Source organism: Bufo bufo, chromosome 1 (genome assembly GCF_905171765.1).
Source record: "Bufo bufo chromosome 1, aBufBuf1.1, whole genome shotgun sequence".
Taxonomy (NCBI): Eukaryota; Metazoa; Chordata; class Amphibia; order Anura; family Bufonidae; genus Bufo; species Bufo bufo.
Genome location: NC_053389.1, coordinates 786,248,017 through 786,273,472, shown reverse-complemented (window position 1 = coordinate 786,273,472; position 25,456 = coordinate 786,248,017). Strand labels below are relative to the sequence as shown.

The 25,456-nt window shown below is 47.1% G+C and overlaps 1 protein-coding gene and 1 long non-coding RNA gene across 2 annotated transcripts in view; one reads left to right on the top strand and one right to left on the bottom strand.

Moving 5' to 3' along the window:
* The window catches only part of LOC120988474 (vascular cell adhesion protein 1-like), a 59,153-nt gene extending 47,427 nt beyond the window's left edge, over positions 1-11,726 (bottom strand). The window contains exons 1-3 of the mRNA XM_040415961.1: positions 11,512-11,726; positions 3,590-3,853; positions 20-331 (exon numbers count right to left, since the gene is read on the bottom strand). Coding sequence (XP_040271895.1) covers positions 20-331; positions 3,590-3,853; positions 11,512-11,566 — 631 coding nt within the window. The 5' untranslated portion in view covers positions 11,567-11,726. The remainder of the gene's footprint in view (positions 1-19; positions 332-3,589; positions 3,854-11,511) is intronic.
* On the top strand, positions 2,530-3,582 carry LOC120986386. The gene is made up of 3 exons (XR_005775677.1): positions 2,530-2,689; positions 3,207-3,392; positions 3,425-3,582. It is a non-coding gene; the product is annotated as an uncharacterized LOC120986386 (long non-coding RNA).
* Positions 11,727-25,456: the final 13,730 nt, after the last annotated feature.

Below are 25,456 nucleotides of genomic sequence, written 5' to 3'. Positions count from 1 at the left end.
GACAGGCGATCCAACTTACTATAGGTCTGTACGGTTATCTCCGTGGACTTGACTGTGTGGAGCTCTGACCCAAGTTGTAGGATGGCCTCACAGGAGAACTTCATAAGGTTGTCACTGAGATGAGCTGTGAATGTATGTAAGCGACTCACAGTCCTTCTGTTCACCACGTGTGGTCCTTTATATGATTTGCTATCAATGACATCCCCTCCTCTGATGATATTTATGGTAAGATACTCCAAAGGAGCAACTTCATGAACCATACAGTTGATGGTATATTCTTTTCCTTCCTGTAGCTCAGTCTGCAGGTCTATAGTGATGTCGGAAGGCAGAGCTGCAATGACATCACAGGTATATTCATGTTAATATATTAATATAGAGAGGCAGTATTTGGTTTTATTTCCATTTCCAAGCTTTCTGTTTGCTGCCGGTGAATGGAATACTTTAGCTTCCATCCAAAGGCTTAAGAAGCCAATCAGTAGTAGGGTTATTATTGTTCCACTTCCCGATCCACAGCACAGCAAACAAGTGCTTTCAGTAGTGATTGCCGAGGAAAAGTGTCAGGAAGAGAGTCAGATTGCACCTAATTACGGTACCATCACTACACAGAGGGATGTGGTCTTGTATTAAGGGAGTTCTCTCTCCACATCCCACAGCTGATTGAAGGCCCTTCTCCCTCAGCAATGTTGGCAAGCATATCACTGGTGGGGAAGAAGGACATTCAGTCCGTTATGGATGATATGTAGAACTCCATTATAAAGCATGTGGTGGGGGCTTTGTCCACACAGAATTTGTAAACTCCATACAGTGTGTGCAGTTGGAAAGTTTCCAGCCCCCATACATATACTGAATATACAAATAGTCCCAATGTTAGCATGGTCCAATGGTGTACCAGGAGTTCTCCGAGTGGGTCCAAGCTCAAACCTGTGACCCTCCTCCTTAGGATCATTTGATTTGTAGGACCTTCTAATGATGCCTGTCATATTATCCTTGTACAGCAGCGTGTACGCACTTGGTTCTGAGGCTGTGGATGGGAGGGTGTCAGTCCACCTATACTATAAAAAAAACTGCATTAGCAGCAGGCACAGTTCATTGGGGTGGGAGTTACACACTGTATAATAGGCAGCAGCAGTGACAGTCCATAGAGGGGTATGGCACACTATATTATATGCAGCAGATACGGTTCATATGGGTATGGCTTACTATATAATAAACATCAGCAGGCACAGTTCATGGCAGTTATGGCACACTGTACAATTAGCAGCAGCAGGGACAATACATGGGGGAGATTGGTAGGCTACATAATAAACAGCAGGCACAGTTAATAGGGGTAGGGCACACTATATCCTAAACGGCAGGCACAGTGGAAAGAATTATAACAAACCTTCAGATGTGAGTTAACCACAGAACATTTGTATACATTTAAAGAAAAGAGAGATCTTTAAATGATTGAAATGAAATTAATTTACACCTTTGGCAAAAATACACCTGCATGTAGAAATGCTACTGTGTAGGGTATAAAGATAGACCCGTTACTGTGTGGGACCTAAAAGGGGCGCTATTATTGTTCGGCACACATCATGGGTACTTTTAAATTCTGAGCTACTATTACTGCCTGGGTCACCAACTGTCTGGCACTGTTCTTTTTAGATGCTGGAAGAAGTCATCATGGTGGTGTCACGACGGGGCGTGGGGGAAACCCCCCGCCGTGCAATGGCGGTGGCTGCTAGCCAGGTAGCAGGGAACAGGGAGCAAGTCACCTCCTAATGCAACCCTAGGTTCTCCCTAGACTCCTAGCGCATGAGCCGCCTCAGATGGTAAGGGGGCTCATGCTCACCGACCTAGGACCCTGGGAATCCCTGCTGTGCCCTAATCCTGAAGACAGGGCAGAGACCACCCATTCATCCTTTACCACGGATGAATGGTGTCTCCTAAAGCCCAGCAACTGACCACCAACTAGACAGGGCCACAGGTTAGTACATAAGACAGGTTAGTACATAAGACAACAGACAACAAAAGTTATCAGGACTTACCTGTTGCCGACGAGATGGACCGGAAACTCACAGTCTAGCTGTTTGCTTAAACCCCTCCAGGAAAGCAAGCCCCATTAGGAGCACACACACCAGCAAACAAGGCCCACACCATACAACATACACCACAGGTGGGGAAGGGTAAACAGAAGCAAGCAGGAGGGAAAGCAAGGGAAAACAATGACAACTAAGGGTGGCTCACACAACATGACACATTCAGCTAGGGAGCAGAGCTCCAACACAGAATGACAACAAGCAAACTCAAACTGACCTCAAGCTCCACCACACCAACATATAAGGAGGCCTGAGGTCACACCCACCACACTCCAACAAGTTTAACCCTATGCACACCAAAGCAGGGAAAACACCATTAAACGTTGCCGCAGGCAACTAAATGAAGTCACGACCTTAACACAAGGTCGTGACAGGTGGTCTGAGCTAGATAGAGAAGACAAGGGAGAGTTAAAGACTCCGGTCAGAGGAGACACCAGTGAATCTAATCATGCCTCATTAATGTTAATAAATAGGTAAACATATTCTAGGGTATATTGACTTTAGGCTCATGTTGAGGATTTGCTAGAGTTTTGCAAAAGCAGTCACTGCAGTACACTGTGATTGCTGTAGAATGCTGTATCTGAATATACCCTTATGACATCTAATATGTAGACAATTAAGGCTACTTTCACACTAGCGTTCGGGGCTCCGCTTGTGAGCTCCGTTTGAAGGGGCTCACAAGCGGCCCTGAACGCATCCGTCTAGCCCTAATGCATTCTGAGTGGAGGCGGATCTGCTCAGAATGCATCAGTCTGGCACCGTTTGTCCTCCGCTCCGCTCAGCAGGCGGACACCTGAACGCTGCTTGCAGCGTTCGGGTGTCCGCCTGGCCGTGCGGAGGCAAGCGGATCCGTCCAGACTTACAATGTAAGTCAATGGGGACGGATCCGTTTGAAGATGACACTATATGGCTCAATCTTCAAACGGATCCGCCCCCATTGACTTTCAATGTAAAGTCTGGACGGATCCGTTCAGGCTACTTTCACACTTAGAAATTTTTCTAAGTTATAATGCAGACGGATCCGTTCTGAACGGATACAAACGTCTGCATTATAGGAGCGGGTCCGTCTGATGAAACATCAGACGGACCCGCTCTGAACGCTAGTGTGAAAGTAGCCTAAGAAAGTTTGTGAGGGGAGTGCACTCATGAAACCATGATACTGGGCCCAATGTCTTAAAATGTAAAAAGTTGCTAGTTACCAATTCCTAACCCAAAGACCCCCTCTATTTAACCAGAGCGGAGATCAGCTACAAAAACTGTCTCTCACTCTGGAGGACTCAACATGTGTAATGCCTAATTTCTCCTGCGGTGGTGCTGCAGGGAAATTGAACACTTGCTGCCAGGTTCTCTTGCAGAATACATCTGGTCACTGTAGGTCCTAGCAGTGGGACACTTTGCATTCTGCTTGTTACTAGGGAGCCCTTCTAATAAAATTAAGAATTAAGTGGACATACCCTCTAACAAAAATTACCCTGGTTGTAGCTTTTGATATATAATATACTGCTTACCATATGCCATGACTATTGTATGACTTGTAAAAATGTAATTTCTAGTGTCAAGCATGCAGACACACGTTGAGTTCTCCCAGTCACGGACAATCACTTGCACTGCCAACCAGTTGGGCCCCCTCTTGGTCTGATTCTTGTATAATCTGCTTTCATAGATTGTTTGATCAGGTTTGTGAGTAGAGCAGTTTAGCCACACGGCCTCTCCAAATGGGACGAACACCTCAGAACTTATGGCTCCGAACTCCAACGTGTCCTGGGACCTCACTGCAAAAGAAATCACAAGTCAACGATATATGATGGAATAACTGGAGTCCCTGGAGAATTTTCCCTCCCAGGTGACATATATTGTTAATCTAGCTATACAGTGTGTTGGATGGTAAAGGCCTAGTGATCACAGTACCCAGGTCCTGGTGGGTAAGGGATATAGTCTTGGTTATTTATGATCTTTGCAGAGACTGTGGATACGTAGTGTGGGACTTTCCTTTTCAAGCAGACAACACAGAATAGTGTTGAATATCCATGAACTGCCGTTGTATGTTTGCTCCTTAAAACCCTATGACAAGGTATATCACTGCCCCTGTACCCACGAGGTCATTAGCAGGAGCTGATACACATATTCGGCTCCTGACGCAACTGCCCGGATTGGAGATTACTCAGATCCCATCAATTTAACTCATTAGACTAAAAAATATAAAAATAAAGCAAAATCAAATTAAGCTTAAAAAAGGCCTTTTCCCTTTATAATTAGTTTTTTTTATGTTAAAACATAAAACAATAAAAATGTCAGTGCATTGTATGTACTCCAAAATAGTTCCATTTAAAATACTAGTACTTCTCCTCCCCCCAAAAAATGAAAAACAGTCTCTGCCTCTTGAAGATCAGAATAGGCCATGTTCATGGAGATGTGTAGACATTTTTAAATATTTACATCTAAGGAAATATAACCATTCTGCTCCTGCAGACGTTACTGTTGAGGGCACTGATTGGCCAGCAGAGGTGACGTGCATAAATACAGCACACCATACAATGCATTCAGAAAGTCTTCTTTTTACATTTTGTTATGTTGCAGCCTTGTGCTAAGTGCTAAAAATAAATGTTTTCCCCCCAACCATCTGCACTAAATATCCCATAATGAGAAAGCAAAAACAGTATTATTGAAATTTTTGCAAATTTATTAAAATGGAAAAACTAAAATTTCATATGGACATAAGTATTTAGAGCCTTTGCTAAGACTTATCTTTGAGATGTTACTACAGGGTGTTTGGAGTCCACTGGTGGTAAATTCAGTTGATTGGACAAGATTTTGAAAGACTGTTGCACACTTAAATAAAAATTCAATGAAGGCAAAAAAGTTTGGAACAACCAGGACTCTTCCTAGAGCTGGCTGTCTGTCACCAACTTACCTGTCTGCGCTCCAGCGCTGTGGTCTGGGGTTACAAGGGCATGCCCTCCGTGATGCGCTGTCCAGCCTTGTCCCCTGGCAACGCAAGCACGTCCATAGCAATGGAGCACTCGCTCTGTTTCTCCCCACACTGGGGGAGATTTAGTGTTTCATTTGCTTTAGGGGTGTGGGCCATGACGTAGGCTGAGTGACTACTCAGCCTGACTATGTCTGGGCTACTGGGTTCTGGTACAATGGGGCACTAGATCCCTGGACCTATCAGGTTCTGATCCAGGGACTCGATGCTCTATTTAAATCCCCTGCTGTGTGTTTTTTCCCTACCTACCGTGCCGACACAGCCCCTCCAAACTAAGTAATTGGGGAGAAGGACCTTGGTAAGAGAGGTGACCAAGATCCCAATGGTCACTGTGGCTGAGCTCCAAAGATCCTGTGTGCAGATGGTAGAAACTTCCAGAAGGCCAACCATCCCTGCAGCCTCCACCAATCTGGGCTTTAGAGCAGAATGAGCAGAAAAAAAGCTTATCAGTGAAATCCCGCCAGGAGTTTGTAAAAGACTGTGAGAAACAAGATTCTATGTTCTCATGAAACCAAGATTTAATTTTTTGGCCTCAATTTTAAGTGTCATGTCTGGAGGAAACTAGGCACTACTCATCACCTGTACAATATCATCCCTACAGTGAAGCATGGTGGTGGCAGCATTATTCTGTGGGGGTGTTTTTTAGCCTTTGGGACAGGGAGACTGGTCAGGGTGGAGGGAAAAGCTTAATGGAGCACAGTACAGAGATATTCGTAATGAAAACCTGATCCAGAGAGCTCTGGACCTCAGACTCGGCTGAAGGTTCACATTCCAACAAGACAATGACCCTAAGGACACAGCCAAGACAACACAGGAGCGGCTTAGGGACAACTCTGGAAATGTCCTTGAGTGGCCCAGCCAGAGCCCTGACTTGAACCCAATGGAACATCTCTGGAGAGACCTGAAAATGGCTGTCCACCAACGGTCTCCATTAAACCTGACAGAGCTTGAAACGATCGACAGAAAAGGATGGGAGAAAATCCCCAAATCCAGGCGTGCAAACCATGTAGCATAATACCCAAGAAGACTGGAGGCTGTAATCACTGCCAAAGGGGCTTCAACTAAGGCCTGAGTAAAGGGTCTGAATATTTAGAGTATGTCAACGTGAGATTTTCGTTTTTCAATAAATTAGCAAATATTTCAAACATTCTGTTTTTCTTTTGTAATTATGGGGAATTGAGTACAGAACAATAGTGAAAAAAACTTGAATTTTTAATTTTATCTTAAGGTTGCAACATTAAATTTGAAACAAGCGACAGGGTCTGAAGCCTTTACGAATGCACTGCACTTAAATGAGGATGATATGCCATGGTGCTGGACCCAAGACGTTTTGAGCAGGTCAGTGGTCTCGTTTTAAGGCCTCATGCACACGACCGTTGTGTGCATCCGTGTCCGTTGTTCCGTTTTCCGTGATTTTCTGCGGACCCATTGACTTTCAATGGGTCCGTTGAAAACTCGGAAAATGCACCGTTTTTCATCCGCGTCCGTGATCCGTGTTTCCTGTCCGTCAAAAAAATATGACCTGTCCTATTTTTTTGACGGACAACGGTTCACGGACCCATTCAAGTCAATGGGTCCGTGAAAAAACACGGATGCACACAAGATTGTCATCCGCATCCGTGATCCGTGTCCGTAGGCTACTTTCACACAGACGGATCCGCAGATCCGTCTGCATAAAAGCTTTATTAGATCTGAGTTTTCACTTCGTGAAAACTCAGATCCGACAGTATATTCTAACACAGAGGCGTTCCCATAGTGATGGGGACGCTTCAAGTTAGAATATACTAAGAACTGTGTACATGACTGCCCCTTGCTGCCTGGCAGCACCCGATCTCTTACAGGGGGCTGTGATCCGCACAATTAACCCCTCAGGTGCCGCACCTGAATGGTTAATTGTGCGTATCATAGCCCCCTGTAAGAGATCAGGTGCTGCCAGGCAGGAGGGGGCAGACCCCCCTCCCTACCAAGTTTTAAATTCATTGGTGGCCAGTGTGGCCCCCCTCCCTCCCTCTCCAGTATTACATTCATTGGTGGCCAGTGCGGCCCCCCTCCCTCCCCTGTATTACATTCATTGGTGGCCAGTGCGGCCCCACCTCCCTCCCTCCCCAGTATTACATTCATTGGTGGCCAGTGCGGCCCCCCCATCTAATTAAAATCCCCCCCATCATTGGTGGCAGCGGAGAGTTCCGATCGGAGTCCCAGTTTAATCGCTGGGGCTCCGATCGGTTACCATGGCAGCCAAGACGCTACTGCAGTCCTGGCTGCCATGGTTACTTAGCAATTTTAGAAGCATTATACTTACCTGCGCTGTCTGTGACCGGCTGAGCGCTCCTCCTACTGGTAAGTGAAAGGTCTGTGCTATAAGCAATGCGCCGCACAGACCTGTCACTTACCAGTAGGAGGAGCATCCGGCCGGCCACAGACAGCGAAGGTAAGTATAATGCTTCTAAAATTGCTAAGTAACCATGGCAGCCAGGACTGCAGTAGCATCCTGGTTGCCATGGTTACCGATCGGAGCCCCATCGATTAAACTGGGACCTCGATCGGAACTCTCCGCTGCCACCAATGAAGGGGGGGGATTTTAATTAGGAGGGGGGGAGAGGGGGGCCGCACTGTCCACCAATGAATGTAATACAGGGGAGGGAGGGGGGCCGCACTGTCCACCAATGAATGTAATACAGGGGAGGAAGGGGGGGGCGCACTGGCCACCAATGAATGTAATACAGGGGAGGGATGGGGGGCCACACTGGCCACCAATGAATGTAATACAGGGGAGGGAGGGGGGCCGCACTGGCCACCAATGAATGTAATACAGGGGAGGGAGGGGGGCCACACTGGCCACCAATGAATTTAAAACTTGGTAGGGAGGGGGGTCTGCCCCCTCCTGCCTGGCAGCACCTGATCTCTTACAGGGGGCTATGATACGCACAATTAACCATTCAGGTGCGGCACCTGAAGGGTTAATTGTGCGGATCACAGCCCCCTGTAAGAGATCGGGTGCTGCCAGGCAGCAGGGGGCAGTCATGTACACAGTTCTTAGTATATTCTAACTTGAAGCGTCCCCATCACCATGGGAACGCCTCTATGTTAAAATATACCATCAGATTTGAGTTATATCGTGAAAACTCAGATCCGACAGTATATTCTAACACAGAGGCGTTCCCATAGTGATGGGGACGCTTCAAGTTAGAATATACTAAGAACTGTGTACATGACTGCCCCCTGCTGCCTGGCAGCACCTAATCTATTACAGGGGGCTATGATACGCACAATTAACCCCTCAGGTGCTGCCTGGCAGCACCTGATCTCTTACAGGGGGCTATGATACGCACAATTAACCCCTTAGGTGCGGCACCTGAGGGGTTAATTGTGCGGATCACAGCCCCCTGTAAGAGATCGGGTGCTGCCAGGCAGCAGGGGGCAGTCATGTACACAGTTCTTAGTATATTCTAACTTGAAGCGTCCCCATCACCATGGGAACGCCTCTATGTTAAAATATACCATCGGATTTGAGTTATATTGTGAAAACTCAGATCCGACAGTATATTCTAACACAGAGGCGTTCCCATAGTGAATGTAATACTGGGGAGGGAGGGGGGCCGCACTGGCCACCAATGAATGTAATACAGGGGAGGGAGGGGGGCCGCACTGGCCACCAATGAATTTAAAACTTGGTAGGGAAGGGGGTCTGGCCCCCTCCTGCCTGGCAGCACCTGATCTCTTACAGGGGGCTATGATACGCACAATTAACCCCTCAGGTGCGGCACCTGAGGGGTTAATTGTGCGGATCACAGCCCCCTGTAAGAGATCGGGTGCTGCCAGGCTGCAGGGGGCAGTCATGTACACAGTTCTTAGTATATTCTAACTTGAAGCGTCCCCATAACTATGGGAACGCCTCTGTGTTAGAATATACTGTCGGATCTGAGTTTTCACGATGTAACTCAAATCCGATGGTATATTTTAACATAGAGGCGTTCCCATGGTGATGGGGACGCTTCAAGTTAAAATATACCATCGGATTGGAGAAAACTCCGATCCGATGGTATATTAATAGGGACTCCTGACTTTACATTGAAAGTCAATGGGGGACGGATCCGTTTGCAATTGCACCATATTGTGTCCACGTCAAACGGATCCGTCCCCATTGACTTGCATTGTAAGTCAGGATAGATCCGTTTGGCTCTGCACGGCCAGGCGGACACCAAAACGACTTTTTCCTTCATGTCCGTGGATCCTCCAAAAATCAAGGAAGACCCACGGAAGAAAAAACGGACACGGATCCCAGAACTTTGGAACCCGTTTTTGCGGACCGCAAAAAAAACGGTTGTGTGCATGAGGCCTAAAGCTGATAATTGAATCTTTTAAACAAGATCGTATCACTAGCCCCGATACCTTGCATGTTACAGTTTATTTCCACCCTGTATGTAGCTCTTCCAGTTCCTGCATCCAATAAAACCCATGATGTGCTTCTCCTTTCTCTGCACAGATCCAGCCCCATCTATGCCTAGCTAGTTTATAGCTCCGCCCACCCAGCTAGTTGTATAGACACGCCCCCATCACTGCGCCTGTTGCTGCTTTGACACACCCATGGACATAACATCACAGGAAGTAAGAAAGAGCAGCATGGACATGGTCATGTGACCACAGCCCAGAACTGAAGATAGGAGCAAGAAAGGTAAAATAAATACCAAATAAATCACAAAATTGCAGAAAACTTCATAAATGATTATTTTAAAGGATGTTGATGCAAACCGGAAAACCCCTTTAAGGGTGATGTCTAAATAAAGCTTTTATTTCTTTTAATAAAATCGCATGGTGGAATCTATTCTATCTCCATACAGATCTGCATGTCCGTGCATCCACCTGGTTAATGTTTTCCTTCACATGTGCGTTGTTCAACTGCTTATGGTTGAATATAATAAAATAACATATCAGTGGGTTTAGTAGTAGATATGAGTGGAATTTTAGGCTTAAGTTTGAAATGAGAGGTTTGTGGTTTGATTTAGGCAAATCAAAATGAATAATTTGTGAAATCACTTTAGCCATTGTATTCTACGCAAATTATCTGCTGAGGGACTAAATGAAAACCCCATGGGTTGTGGGTGTGCTCAAAAACTGGCAATTGCATATGATGGAAATGCAGCACACTGACCCACAATTGAGGTGTGATGATGGGTGGATCTTGAGAGGATAGGAATACTGGTGGTGACATTGAGGGTGGTTGTGGTCCTCAAGGTGGTTAATGCTTCTCCTTCTAGAGCTCCTTGGGCTGGGCATGCAATAAGTGGAGTAGTAGTTTGCCTCTGTGAGTCTTACTCTAAGTACACTTTGTCATCTTCCCAAATAACCGTAGGGGTGCACTTTCTGTAATTCCCAGTCTGAGGGGTGCAGATCTTAGATCCACCAGTCCATCTCCAAGTGGTGGGTGCTAGAGGCAATTAACCCTTTCTATTTGCAGTAAAGTCTTTTGCCATAAATGAGCCTTACCTTACTGTCTTTCCAGCAACCTTAACGGTTCCCTACCAGCTGTAGATATTCTACACTTTCTCTCTTGTAGGAGTAATTTTTAGCAAATTTGTTCTCTGGTAGCTTTCATCCTCAAGAATGGTGATTTCCAGGATGAGGCTTCTCTTTGGGGCCTACTTGGTAGAGTTCACTAAAGTAGGTCTTCTGTATAGTACTGCTGGCTAGAAACTCTGTACTCTAACAAGCTAGTGGGAAAGGACCAGCCTGTCTCCAGCAACCTAAATAAGACTGCCATATTCAACTAGATCAGGGCTGGCCAACCTGCGGCTCTCCAGCTGTTGTAAAACTACAACTCCCACCATGCCCTGCTGTAGGCTGATAGCTGTAGGCAGACTGGGCATGCTGGGAGTTGTAGTTTTGCAACAGCTGGAGAGCCTCAGGTTGGCCATACCTGAACTAGATGTTAACCATATATAACCATAAGGGATACACAGTGCACAATAAAGAGAACTTTAGCAATAAATTACAACATTAGGGGGTCATTTATTAGAACCGGTGTTTTAGACATCGGTCTTAATAAAGCCCCTGCACTAGTGGGTGATCTGCCAAAGTTATGAAGAGGCACCGGCCTCTCCATAACTTCGGCGCATCCAGCACCGCTTCTAAATGTAAGCCAGCTTCCATGCTGACTTACAATTAGACCATTTCTACTTAATCTGCGCCTGAAATACGTATTTCAGGTTAATAAATGACCCCCTAATGCATTAGCATGGAATTAACTCTTTAGCAGTGATCCTCTGGGTCACTGCAGAGATGTATAGATATTAGACAGTAGACACAAATATTCTAAATTGACTCAACTTTATATGGGAGAACGTATGCCCTTATACAACAATCAGCATTTTCTAGGACTAATCACTGCATACCTACAGTAAACAGACGACCCCACAAGCAGAGCTGCTCTCCTGTTCTTCCTACCTTGGTTCAGCAGTATAACAGTAAACAGTGAAAGCAGAACCTGGCAAGCCTTCATGGTGAGATGTGCTGAAGCAGCAGAGTTAATTCCAATTGACAGGTATGGAGATGATGATGAGGAGATCAGTGTAGGGTGCCAACGAGAGAGGAGAATGTCCCAGGGCTGTAATGTCCCAGGGATGTCTTGCTTGTAGTCTTCTAATAGCCCATGTCCTACTTTATACTCTGAATGTCTTGCTCTTCAGCCTGTGTCACTGCCAACACTTAGTAGTTAGCTCAGACCCGAGAGGCGGTATGAGGAAGGACAAATGGATATAGGAAGTGGTACCTCACGACAACAAGTACTAACTTCCTAAGCTGTCTATGTGTTGCTATGTAAGACCGAGATATGGCCACAGGTACTTTGGGAGCAGCACACAGGGGGGAATTTGCAGATAACAGTTCTTTCTACTCACAATAGACCATAAACAAAACCAAGTTTCATGCAGAGGGAGGAACCCCACGTCGACGTTTCACAGCAGTCAACACTCGGGGTGCAGCGGAGGTGGAAATGCCATACAGCCAGCTTCTCATTTAGGGAGCACTACTCCTTCTCTGGCATGTCTGGCGTCCATATTGCCCTCGGACAGCTCTATAACAGCTCTCCTCTGCTACACTAGCAAAGACAAAAGGATGATCCAACATGTTATAAAAAGTACTAGCCAGACGTTATTATATCCATGTCAAAAGCCTTGGGAAATACATGCCGTGAACAGTGAAACCTGTTACGTGTGTTCTTAGTCCATTATCCCTCACAGACAGGCTCTGACAGCCCCCTGGATTCCTACTTAGTGGGTCACATGGCCACTCACCAGTATAAAGTACAGTATCTCTGTACTGGTAACTGGTCTAACCAGCTCAGCCAGATCTCCTTCACCACTGCACTTCTTACAAACACTACGCTAGAGACGGACTGAGAATTTAAAGTGGCCCTGGAAAAAACCTAAAAGTGGTCCCATGTTGTAGGTGGGTCCAAACTGATAAAAGGCAGGGCAACACAAGTAGGCAGAGCTAGAAATACTGTAGTGTAGAACAAAATACCACCCCAGCAGAACCAAATACTACAGTACCGCTCCGGTATTCTAATATAAAATGTATTATTGAATTAAAAATTATTAAACATGCCCCCCTCACTCCTAATAGTACCGTATATCCTAATTGCTTCTGTATAATGCCGGCAGGTAGGCCGGGCGGGCGGCAGCGTAACTCCCTGATGTCATGTGCCTGCGCCGCCTACTTTATGAATGAAGCAGGCGGCGCAGGCAAGTGACGTCAGTGAGTGACGAGCCGGCCGCCCGGCCCGCCTGCCGGCATTATACAGAAGCAATTAGGATATACGGTACTATTAGGAGTGAGGGGAGCATGTTTAATAACTTTTAATTCAATAATACATTTTATATTAGAATACCGGAGCGGTCGGGCGGGGCTATAGTACAGTGACTGCACCGCCCCGCCGCTATTGCCGGCCCCCAGCTCCTCCTCCCAGTCCCTCCCCCGGCCCCCGCTCCGTACATCGCATCCAGCAATGTTAAACTGTCAGCATTCGCCCCATAAGACGCAGGGGCATTTTCCTCCCATTTTTGGGGAGGAAAAAGTGTGTCTTATGGGGCGAAAAATACGGTAATTTCATCAGTTTTCCGCCTGTACATTGTAATCAGTATGTCCTAATAGGCAATTACAAGGGACAATCCTGGGGCCTGGTGTGATTGCCTTTACCTCTTTGTATCCCCTTTGATTGGAGGCATTTAAGAGATGGGCGATATACCGTATAACATCCGTGCCCCCTTTGCTGAGCTATTTGGCAGTGGTAGTAACCATGATATCATTACTAGAGATATATCCAATAATACATTTTATATTTGTATACTGGGGGGGGCGGCGGCGGCGGGGGGGGGGGGGGCACACAGAATCTGTGGATGGCACAGTTAAGGGGTGGGAGTCTGTGGATGGCACTGTTATGGGCTGGGGGGGGGGGGGGTCTTTGGATGCCAGGCCTCCACTGCAACTGTCTTCAGTTCCTGCTTGTCCTTGCGGCATTTTCCCTTCAGTTTTGTCTTCAGCAAGTGAAATGCATGCTCAATCGGATTCAGGTCAGGAGATTGACTTGGCCATTGCATAACATTCCACTTCTTTCCCTTAAAAAACTCTTTGGTTGCTTTTGCAGTATGCTTTGGGTCATTGTCCATCTGCACTGTGAAGCACCGTCCAATGAGTTCTGAAGCATTTGGCTGAATATGAGCAGATAATATTGCCCGAAACACTTCAGAATTCATCCTGCTGCTTTTGTCAGCAGTCACATCATCAATAAATACAAGAGAACCAGTTCCATTGGCAGCCATACATGCCCACGCCATGACACTACCACCACCATGCTTCACTGATGAGGTGGTATGCTTAGGATCATGAGCAGTTCCTTTCCTTCTCCATACTCTTCTCTTCCCATCACTCTGGTACAAGTTGATCTTGGTCTCATCTGTCCATAGGATGTTGTTCCAGAACTGTGAAGGCTTTTTTAGATGTTGTTTGGCAAACTCTAATCTGGCCTTCCTGTTTTTGAGGCTCACCAATGGTTTACATCTTGTGGTGAACCCTCTGTATTTACTCTGGTGAAGTCTTCTCTTGATTGTTGACTTTGACACACATACACCTACCTCCTGGAGAGTGTTCTTGATCTGGCCAACTGTTGTGAAGGGTCTTTTCTTCACCAGGGAAAGAATTCTTCTGTCATCCACCACAGTTGTTTTCCATGGTCTTCCGGGTCTTTTGGTTTTGCTGAGCTCACCGGTGCGTTCCTTCTTTTTAAGAATGTTCCAAACTGTTGTTTTGGCCACGCCTAATGTTTTTGCTATCTCTCTGATGGGTTTGTTGTGTTTTTTCAGCCTAATGATGGCTTGCTTCAATGATAGTGACAGCTCTTTGGATCTCATCTTGAGAATTGACAGCAACAGATTCCAAATGCAAATAACAGACTGGAAATGAACTCTGGACCTTTTTATCTGCTCATTGTAATTGGGATAATGAGGGAACACCACACACCTGGCCATGGAACAGCTACCTTAACAAATGGTACCATGGTACCTTAACAAGTGGGAGGCACATATGCAAACTGTTGTAATTCCTACACCGTTCACCTGATTTGGATGTAAATACCCTCAAATTAAAGCTGACAGTCTGCAGATAAAGCAAATCTTGTTTGTTTCATTTCAAATCTATTGTGGTGGTGTATAGAGCCAAAAATGTTAGAATTGTGTCGATGTCCCAAAATTTATGGACCTGACTGTAACACCCACATATTTGGTTATTCCCATATGTGAATATACGTACTTAGTTTAGGTCAGCAACAAACAGAAAAATGAAAAAAGGAAGTGGTTAACTGGTTGTTGTGAAATGCCTAATATAATCCGCAATTGTGTCCACATTGTGAAAATGTGGAGGGCCGAGGACAACACTATTTTAGTGGTGGCGATATGTAAAGAGGATGATTAACCCATATATAAGAGGTATTATAGGTCAGATTCGCAATATGCAGGCCCTGTGATATGACATCTACATCAGGACTTACTGTAAATGGACAATAGATAAAATACTTCATTTAGGTCAGCAACAAAAGGGAAAATGAAAAAAGGAAGTGCTTGAAGGGGTTTTCTGACTTTTTTATACTGATGACCTTTCCTCTTTATAGGTCATCAGTAGCTGATCGGTGGTGGTGGGGGGGGGGGGTCGAACATCCCGAAACCCCGCCGATTATTGACGTCACGTTAATCCTTCATGTGGCCGAGGTGCATCTCATCCCATTTAAGTGAATTGGGCTGAGCTGTGACACAAGGCACAGCAACTATAATGTATATAATGGCATTATATAATGTATATAATGTATGGCACTGTGCTTGATGAGCTGCGAGGAGGCCGCAATGCTCACAGGCTTCCTCAAGCCAGTGGCGGATCCGGGGGATGGGGGGGCAACGGGGCAATTGCCCCCCTCCCCCCAAGCTGCTCAGAGGTGGTGGCGGGGCACAGGGAGATGAGCGCTTCCATTGTGGAAGCGCTCATCTCCATAGTCATCTGTATCGCCGTCCTCAGGACAGCGATACAGAAGGCTGTGCAGCAGGGGAGGGAGAGGTGTGTCCCTTCCCCTTCCTCTGATTGGCTGTAGGCACTAGGCCGGCAGCCTATCAGAGGCTAGCGCAGGCGGCGCGATAACGTCATCACGCCGCCTGAGCCGTACAGCGCGGGACACAGGCTGGAAGAGGCCTGCATCGCATCACTGCCAAGGAAGTAAGTATAAGTGTTTATTTTTTTAAAATATATATACACAATGCTTTTACTGGCACATTGGGGGCTGTTATTACTGGCACATAATGGGGGGGGGCTGTTATTACTGGCACATAATGGGGGGGCTGTTATTACTGGCACATAATGGGGGGGCTGTTATTACTGGCACATAATGGGGGGCTGTTATTACTGGCACATAACATAAGTGGGGGCTGTTTTTACTGGCACATAATGGGGGGGGGGCTGTTATTACTGGCACATAATGGGGGGCTGTTATTACTGGCTCATAATGGGGGGGCTGTTATTACTGGCACATAATGGGGGGCTGTTATTACTGGCACATAATGGGGGGGCTGTTATTACTGGCACATAATGGGGGGCTGTTATTACTGGTACATAATGGGGGGCTGTTATTACTGGCACATAATGGGGGGTCTGTTATTACTGGCACATAATGGGGGGCTGTTATTACTGGCACATAATGGGGGGGCTGTTATTACTGGCACATAATGGGGGCTGTTATTACTGGCACATAATGGGGGGGCTGTTATTACTGGCACATAATGGGGGGGCTGTTATTACTGGCACATAATGGGGGGGCTGTTATTACTGGCACATAATGGGGGGCTGTTATTACTGGCACATAATGGAGGGCTGTTATTACTGAGAGCAGTCAGCATTTGGATTGCTATAAGGAGGAGGTTTGGTGGAAGGGGAGGGACCCCATGGTGATGGCACTTGTAGCTACGGTGGTGGTGGTAGGGGCAGTGATAATGACAGTGGCACTCTGGGCAAATACAGAGCAAGGAATTGGGAGGAGGGCCAAGGAGTTCACAATGACATATCATAGTCTGAGAAAAGTGAAGGCGTGAAGACTATGATGATGATTGTGTGTTAGACAGAATCTGGGAGCCGGATCAGGGTGCTGAGGAGGAGGAGACATCCGAGGAGAAAGCTGGTGGCTATTGTGGCCAAAACCTCTCAAAGAACTGGTAGGGCCAGATCTGCTTCTATTATTGTCAGCTTCGGAACTGGTGATGCTACTGATACTGTGGGCGCAAGCTCAAAACGTCCAAGACCTACACCATGCTCAACTGCCTAGCTCTGTCGGAGCAGCTCCCATATGGCGGTTTTTCTCCACAAGCCCAACACACAAAAGCACAGCCCTGTGCAAGAAGTGTAGGATTAAAATAATCTAGGGCATTTAAACATAGTTACCAGGGCTCTGTTGCAGCACATAAAGCGGATCCTGTAGGAAAATACAACTTGCCAGCATTCCCAATCAGAACAAGTCTGTCCTCCTTCTCCTGGTCTTCTTTGTAGCAGTCAGCCTCATCCCCAAGCAGTACAGTGTCCTTGTCATCATTATCCCTGCTGCTAACTCCTTCTCTTCGTTGCCCTCCGCTCCATCGTGGGACATCTGTAACGTAATGTGTTTCCCTTAGAAAACTATTCTTGATCAGCTTATGTGCAAGCAGAACTCATAAAAGTGTGTGGTAAATTTGTCGAACTTCCATGCCTTTGCCCAAATTTAATTTTTCTGGGCTCTGGCCAAGGAAGCGTGGTGGGACTTTTCACCAGGAAAGCAAGAGTACCAGCACTTTACAAAAAATTGACTCTCGATGGTCGAACAATGTGGCACACTTCTGCTTCTTTGTCCAAATTTAAATGATTGTGGCCTTTCCCTGGCACAAACAATGTTCCCTGACCCCATGGACTTCTGGGCAGGCAGACTAACACTGGTCCTAACTGGCCCAATATGCTCTTTCTCTCTTACCCAGCCTCCAGTGTCATCTCAAAGAGAGTTTTTAGAACCACAGTTGTGATACCCAAACGGACCAAGTTGTCCTCCACCAGCGTTTAAAACATCACTTTCGTCAAAATGAATGAGGCATGGATCCAGGGGGATTTTCATACTCCACTGGCTGAGGCTGATGAATAGATCTGTTCTTGCTGGCAGTGCCCCATCTGGCACTGCTGCTGTCTGCCTGTCACCATCATGTTGCCTGTCTACCATCATGTGCTGTACAGAAGGGCTGCTGCTGATACTGCCATCTTGCCACTTCTGCTGTCTGCCTTCTTAACACCATATTCCATACCATATGGCTACTACTGTCCCCATCATGCAACTGCCGCTGTCTACCTGCCTGACAACATGTTCTGTACCATGTTTCAGCACCACTGCAGCTGCGTCTCCTCGCTGATAATCCCCTACTGCCACCACTATTAAAGCTACACAGCCACCACTACTACTACCACTACAGCTACTACTAGAACTACTACTACCCCTAAACAGCCAATCTACTGCCCTGTCTGTTTCATACTATGCTGCTGCTGCCCCTACTGTTGTGGCCACATGCCATGATTACTCTCATTTTTCTGCATCCACGCTGTACTCTGCTGCTCCTAATTAGGGATGAGCGAACCCGAACTGTATAGTTCGGGTTCGTACCGAATTTTGGGGTGTCCGTGACACGGACCCGAACCCGAACCCGAACATTTTCGTAAAAGTCCGGGTTCGGTGTTCGGCGCTTTCTTGGCGCTTTTTGAAAGGCTGCAAAGCAGCCAATCAACAAGCGTCATACTACTTGGCCCAAGAGGCCATCACAGCCATGCCTACTATTGGCATGGCTGTGATTGGCCAGTGCACCATGTGACCCAGCCTCTATTTAAGCTGGAGTCACGTAGCGCCGCACGTCACTCTGCTATGATCAGTATAGGGAGAGGTTGCAGCTGCGACGTTAGGGCGAGATTAGGCAGATTAACTCCTCCAAAAGACTTCATTCTGTGATCGATCTGCAGCTGTGGATCATTGAAGTGCTATTATTGACTTGCTTACTTTTTTGAGGCTGCCCAGAGCGTTTTTAGATCACTTTTTTTCTGGGGTGATCAGCGGCCATTTTGTGACTTGTGGTGCGCCAGCACGAGCTATCACCAAGTGTATTTAACCATCGATAGTGTGGTTATTTTGTGCTATATCCTACATCAGCTGCAGGCTGAGCCTGTGTCACCGAAGTGCATTTAACCATCAACAGTCTGGTTATTTTTTGGCCATATACTACATCAGCTGCAGGCTGAGCCTGTGTCACCCAAGTGCATTTAACCATCAACAGTCTGATTATTTTTTGGCCATATACTACATCAGCTGCAGGCTGAGCCTGTGTCACCCAAGTGTATTTAACCATCGATAGTGTGGTTATTTTGTGCTATATCCTACATCAGCTGCAGGCTGAGCCTGTGTCACCCAAGTGCATTTAACCATCAACAGTCTGATTATTTTTTGGCCATATACTACATCTGGTGCAGGCTGAGCCTGTGTCACCCAAGTGCATCTAACCATCAACAGTCTGATTATTTTTTGGCCATATACTACATCTGGTGCAGGCTGAGCCTGTGTCACCCAAGTGCATTTAACCATCAACAGTGTGGTTATTTTTTGGCCATATATTACATCAGGGGCAAGTTGAGCCTGTCACCCAGCGCCTAAAAAATAGACCTGACATTTCTATTCAACCAAATCTGCACAGTTTTAGCTGGTCAAGTTATTTGTAGTGACCGTAAAAGCAGACTTTTTGTTCTGGGTTGAAAAAGCATTCCCAAATTTGCCATTCTGAAAATAACTAGTTTGTGGTATTTGAGGCCTACTTGAAATCTATCCCAAAAAGAAAATCTTACATTGAAGGTATTGATAGTGTCATTCAGAAAAACCTAAGACACACGCTAGCGTGCTGATAGAAGTGTCATTCTGTGATTAAACCTATAACTGTCACACAGCGCAAAAAAAACAGGTCTCACATCTCTATTCAACCAAATCTGCACAGTTTTAGCTGGTCAAGTTATTTGTAGTGACCGTAAAAGCAGACTTTTTGTTCTGGGTTGAAAAAGCATTCCCAAATTTGCCATTCTGAAAATAACTAGTTTGTGGTATTTGAGGCCTACTTGAAATCTATCCCAAAAAGAAAATCTTACATTGAAGGTATTGATAGTGTCATTCAGAAAAACCTAAGACACACGCTAGCGTGCTGATAGAAGTGTCATTCTGTGATTAAACCTATAACTGTCACACAGCGCAAAAAAAAACAGGTCTCACATCTCTATTCAACCAAATCTGCACAGTTTTAGCTGGTCAAGTTATTTGTAGTGACCGTAAAAGCAGACTTTTTGTTCTGGGTTGAAAAAGCATTCCCAAATTTGCCATTCTGAAAATAACTAGTTTGTGGTATTTGAGGCCTACTTGAAATCTATCCCAAAAAGAAAATCTTACATTGAAGGTATTGATAGTGTCATTCAGAAAAACCTAAGACACACGCTAGCGTGCTGATAGAAGTGTCATTCTGTGATTAAACCTATAACTGTCACACAGCGCAAAAAAAAAACAGGTCTCACATCTCTATTCAACCAAATCTGCACAGTTTTAGCTGGTCAAGTTATTTGTAGTGACCGTAAAAGCAGACTTTTTGTTCTGGGTTGAAAAAGCATTCCCAAATTTGCCATTCTGAAAATAACTAGTTTGTGGTATTTGAGGCCTACTTGAAATCTATCCCAAAAAGAAAATCTTACATTGAAGGTATTGATAGTGTCATTCAGAAAAACCTAAGACACACGCTAGCGTGCTGATAGAAGTGTCATTCTGTGATTAAACCTATAACTGTCACACAGCGCAAAAAAAACAGGTCTCACATCTCTATTCAACCAAATCTGCACAGTTTTAGCTGGTCAAGTTATTTGTAGTGACCGTAAAAGCAGACTTTTTGTTCTGGGTTGAAAAAGCATTCCCAAATTTGCCATTCTGAAAATAACTAGTTTGTGGTATTTGAGGCCTACTTGAAATCTATCCCAAAAAGAAAATCTTACACTGAAGGTATTGATAGTGTCATTCAGAAAAACCTAAGACACACGCTAGCGTGCTGATAGAAGTGTCATTCTGTGATTAAACCTATAACTGTCACACAGCGCAAAAAAAAACAGGTCTCACATCTCTATTCAACCAAATCTGCACAGTTTTAGCTGGTCAAGTTATTTGTAGTGACCGTAAAAGCAGACTTTTTGTTCTGGGTTGAAAAAGCATTCCCAAATTTGCCATTCTCAAAATAACTAGTTTGTGGTATTTGAGGCCTACTTGAAATCTATCCCAAAAAGAAAATCTTACATTGAAGGTATTGATAGTGTCATTCAGAAAAACCTAAGACACACGCTAGCGTGCTGATAGAAGTGTCATTCTGTGATTAAACCTATAACTGTCACACAGCGCAAAAAAAAAACAGGTCTCACATCTCTATTCAACCAAATCTGCACAGTTTTAGCTGGTCAAGTTATTTGTAGTGACCGTAAAAGCAGACTTTTTGTTCTGGGTTGAAAAAGCATTCCCAAATTTGCCATTCTCAAAATTGTGGTGAACGGGAACAATGAGGAAAACATCTAATAAGGGACGCGGACGTGGACATGGTCGTGGTGGTGTTAGTGGACCCTCTCGTGCTGGGAGAGGACGTGGCCGTTCTGCCACAGCCACACGTCCTAGTGAACCAACTACCTCAGGTCCCAGTAGCCAGCAGAATTTACAGCGATATTTGGTGGGGCCCAATGCCGTTCTAAGGATGGTAAGGCCTGAGCAGGTACAGGCATTAGTCAATTGGGTGGCAGACAGTGGATCCAGCACGTTCACATTATCTCCCACCCAGTCTTCTGCAGAAAGCGCACAGATGGCGCATGAAAGCCAAGCCCATCGGTCTGTCACATCACCCCCATGCATATCAGGGAAACTGTCTGAGCCTCAAGTTATGCAGCAGTCTCTTATGCTGTTTGAAGACTCTGCTGCCAGGGTTTCCCAAGGGCATCCACCTAGCCCTTCCCCAGGGGTGGAAGAGATAGAATGCACTAACGCACAACCACTTATTTTTCCTGATGATGAGGACATGGGAATACCACCTCAGCACGTCTCTGATGATGACGAAACACAGGTGCCAACTGCTGCATCTTTCTGCAGTGTGCAGACTGAACAGGAGTTCAGGGATCAAGACTGGGTGGAAGACGATGCAGGGGACGATGAGGTCCTAGACCCCACATGGAATGAAGGTCGTGCCACTGACTTTCACAGTTCGGAGGAAGAGGCAGTGGTGAGACCGAGCCAACAGCGTAGCAAAAGAGGGAGCAGTGGGCAAAATCAGAACACCCGCCGCCAAGAGACTCCGCCTGCTACTGACCGCCGCCATCTGGGACCGAGCACCCCAAAGGCAGCTTCAAGGAGTTCCCTGGCATGGCACTTCTTCAAACAATGAGCTGACGACAAGACCCGAGTGGTTTGCACGCTGTGCCATCAGGGCCTGAAGCGAGGCATTAACGTTCTGAACCTTAGCACAACCTGCATGACCAGGCACCTGCATGCAGAGCATGAACTGCAGTGGAGTAAACACCTTAAAAACAAGGAAGTCACTCAGGCTCCCCCTGCTACCTCTTCTGCTGCTGCCGCCTCGGCCTCTTCTGCTGCTGCTGCCGCCGCCTCGGCCTCTTCCTCCGCCTCTGGAGGAACGTTGGCACCTGCCGCCCAGCAAACATGGGATGTACCACCAACACCACCACCTGCGTCACCAAGCATCTCAACCATGTCACACGGCAGCGTTCAGCTCTCCATCTCACAAACATTTGAGAGAAAGCGTAAATTCTCACCTAGCCACCCTCGATCCCTGGCCCTGAATGCCAGCATTTCTAAACTACTGGCCTATGAAATGCTGTCATTTAGGCTGGTGGACACACACAGCTTCAAACAGCTCATGTCACTTGCTGTCCCACAGTATGTTGTTCCCAGCCACCACTACTTCTCCAAGAGAGCCGTGCCTTCCCTGCACAAACAAGTGTCCGATAAAATCAAGTGTGCACTGCGCAACGCCATCTGTGGCAAGGTCCACCTAACCACAGATACGTGGACCAGTAAGCACGGCCAGGGACGCTATATCTCCCTAACTGCACACTGGGTAAATGTAGTGGCGGCTGGGCCCCAGGCGGAGAGCTATTTGGCTCCCGTCCTTCCGCCGCCAAGGATCGCAGGGCAACATTCTTTGCCTCCTGTCTCCTCCTCCTCCTACTCAGCTTCCTCCTCCTCTTCTTCCACCTGCTCATCTAGTCAGCCACACACCTTCACCACCAACTTCAGCACAGCACGGGGTAAACGTCAGCAGGCCATTCTGAAACTCATATGTTTGGGGGACAGGCCCCACACCGCACAGGAGTTGTGGCGGGGTATAGAACAACAGACCGACGAGTGGTTGCTGCCGGTGAGCCTCAAGACCGGCCTGGTGGTGTGCGATAATGGGCGAAATCTCGTTGCAGCTCTGGGACTAGCCGGTTTGACGCACATCCCTTGCCTGGCGCATGTGCTGAATTTGGTGGTGCAGAAGTTCATTCGCAACTACCCCGACATGTCAGAGCTGCTGCATAAAGTGCGGGCCGTCTGTTCGCGCTTCCAGCGTTCACACCCTGCCGCTGCTCGCCTGTCTGCGCTACAGCGTAACTTCGGCCTTCCCGCTCACCGCCTCATATGCGACGTGCCCACCAGGTGGAACTGCACCTTGCATATGCTGGACAGACTGTGCGAGCAGCAGCAGGCCATAGTGGAGTTTCAGCTGCAGCACGCACGGGTCAGTCGCACTGCGGATCAGACCCACTTCACCACCAATGACTGGGCCTCCATGCGAGACCTGTGTGCCCTGTTGCGCTGTTTCGAGTACTCCACCAACATGGCCAGTGGCGATGACGCCGTTATCAGCGTTACAATACCACTTCTATGTCTCCTTGAGAAAACACTTAGGGCGATGATGGAAGAGGAGGTGGCCCAGGAGGAAGAGGAGGAAGAGGGGTCATTTTTAGCACTTTCAGGCCAGTCTCTTCAAAGTGACTCAGAGGGAGGTTTTTTGCAACACCAGAGGCCAGGTACAAATGTGGCCAGACAGGGCCCACTACTGGAGGACGAGGAGGACGAGGATGAGGAGGAGGTGGAGGAGGATGAGGATGAAGCATGTTCACAGCGGGGTGGCACCCAAAGCAGCTCGGGCCCATCACTGGTGCGTGGCTGGGGGGAAACACAGGACGATGACGATACGCCTCCCACAGAGGACAGCTTGTCCTTACCTCTGGGCAGCCTGGCACACATGAGCGACTACATGCTGCAGTGCCTGCGCAACGACAGCAGAGTTGCCCACATTTTAACGTGTGCGGACTACTGGGTTGCCACCCTGCTGGATCCCCGGTACAAAGACAATGTGCCCACCTTACTTCCTACACTGGAGCGTGATAGGAAGATGCGCGAGTACAAGCGCACGTTGGTAGACGCGCTACTGAGAGCATTCCCAAATGTCACAGGGGAACCAGTGGAAGCACAAGGCGAAGGCAGAGGAGGAGCAAGAGGTCGCCAACGCAGCTGTGTCAGGGCCAGCTCCTCTGAGGGCAGGGTTAGCATGGCAGAGATGTGGAAAAGTTTTGTCACCACGCCACAGCTAACTGCACCACCACCTGATACGGAACGTGTTAGCAGGAGGCAACATTTCACTAACATGGTGGAACAGTACCTGTGCACACCCCTCCACGTACTGACTGATGGTTCGGCCCCATTCAACTTCTGGGTCTCCAAATTGTCCACGTGGCCAGAGCTAGCCTTTTATGCCTTGGAGGTGCTGGCCTGCCCGGCGGCCAGCGTTTTGTCTGAACGTGTATTCAGCACGGCAGGGGGCGTCATTACAGACAAACGCAGCCGCCTGTCTACAGCCAATGTGGACAAGCTGACGTTCATAAAAATGAACCAGGCATGGATCCCACAGGACCTGTCCATCCCTTGTGCAGATTAGACATTAACTACCTCCCCTTAACAATATATTATTGTACTCCAGGGCACTTCCTCATTCAATCCTATTTTTATTTTCATTTTACCAATATATTGCGGGGCAACCCAAAGTTGAATGAACCTCTCCTCTGTCTGGGTGCCGGGGCCTAAATGTGTGACAGTGGCCTGTTCCAGTGGTGGGTGACGTGAAGCCTGATTCACTGCTATGACATGAATACAGATTCTGCGCTGACATAAGGCCAGATTCTCTGTTACGGGACCGCTCTCCTCTGTCTGGGTGCCGGGGCCTAAATGTGTGACAGTGGCCTGTTCCAGTGGTGGGTGACGTGAAGCCTGATTCTCTGCTATGACATGAAGACAGATTCTGCGCTGACATAAGGCCAGATTCTCTGTTACGGGACCGCTCTCCTCTGTCTGGGTGCCGGGGCCTAAATGTGTGACAGTGGCCTGTTCCAGTGGTGGGTGACGTGAAGCCTGATTCTCTGCTATGACATGAAGACAGATTCTGCGCTGACATAAGGCCAGATTCTCTGTTACGGGACCGCTCTCCTCTGTCTGGGTGCCGGGGCCTAAATGTGTGACAGTGCCCTGTTCCAGTGGTGGGTGACGTGAAGCCTGATTCTCTGCTATGACATGAATACAGATTCTGCGCTGACATAAGGCCAGATTCTCTGTTACGGGACCGCTCTCCTCTGTCTGGGTGCCGGGGCCTAAATGTGTGACAGTGGCCTGTTCCAGTGGTGGGTGACGTGAATCCTGATTCTCTGCTATGACATGAAGACAGATTCTGCGCTGACATAAGGCCAG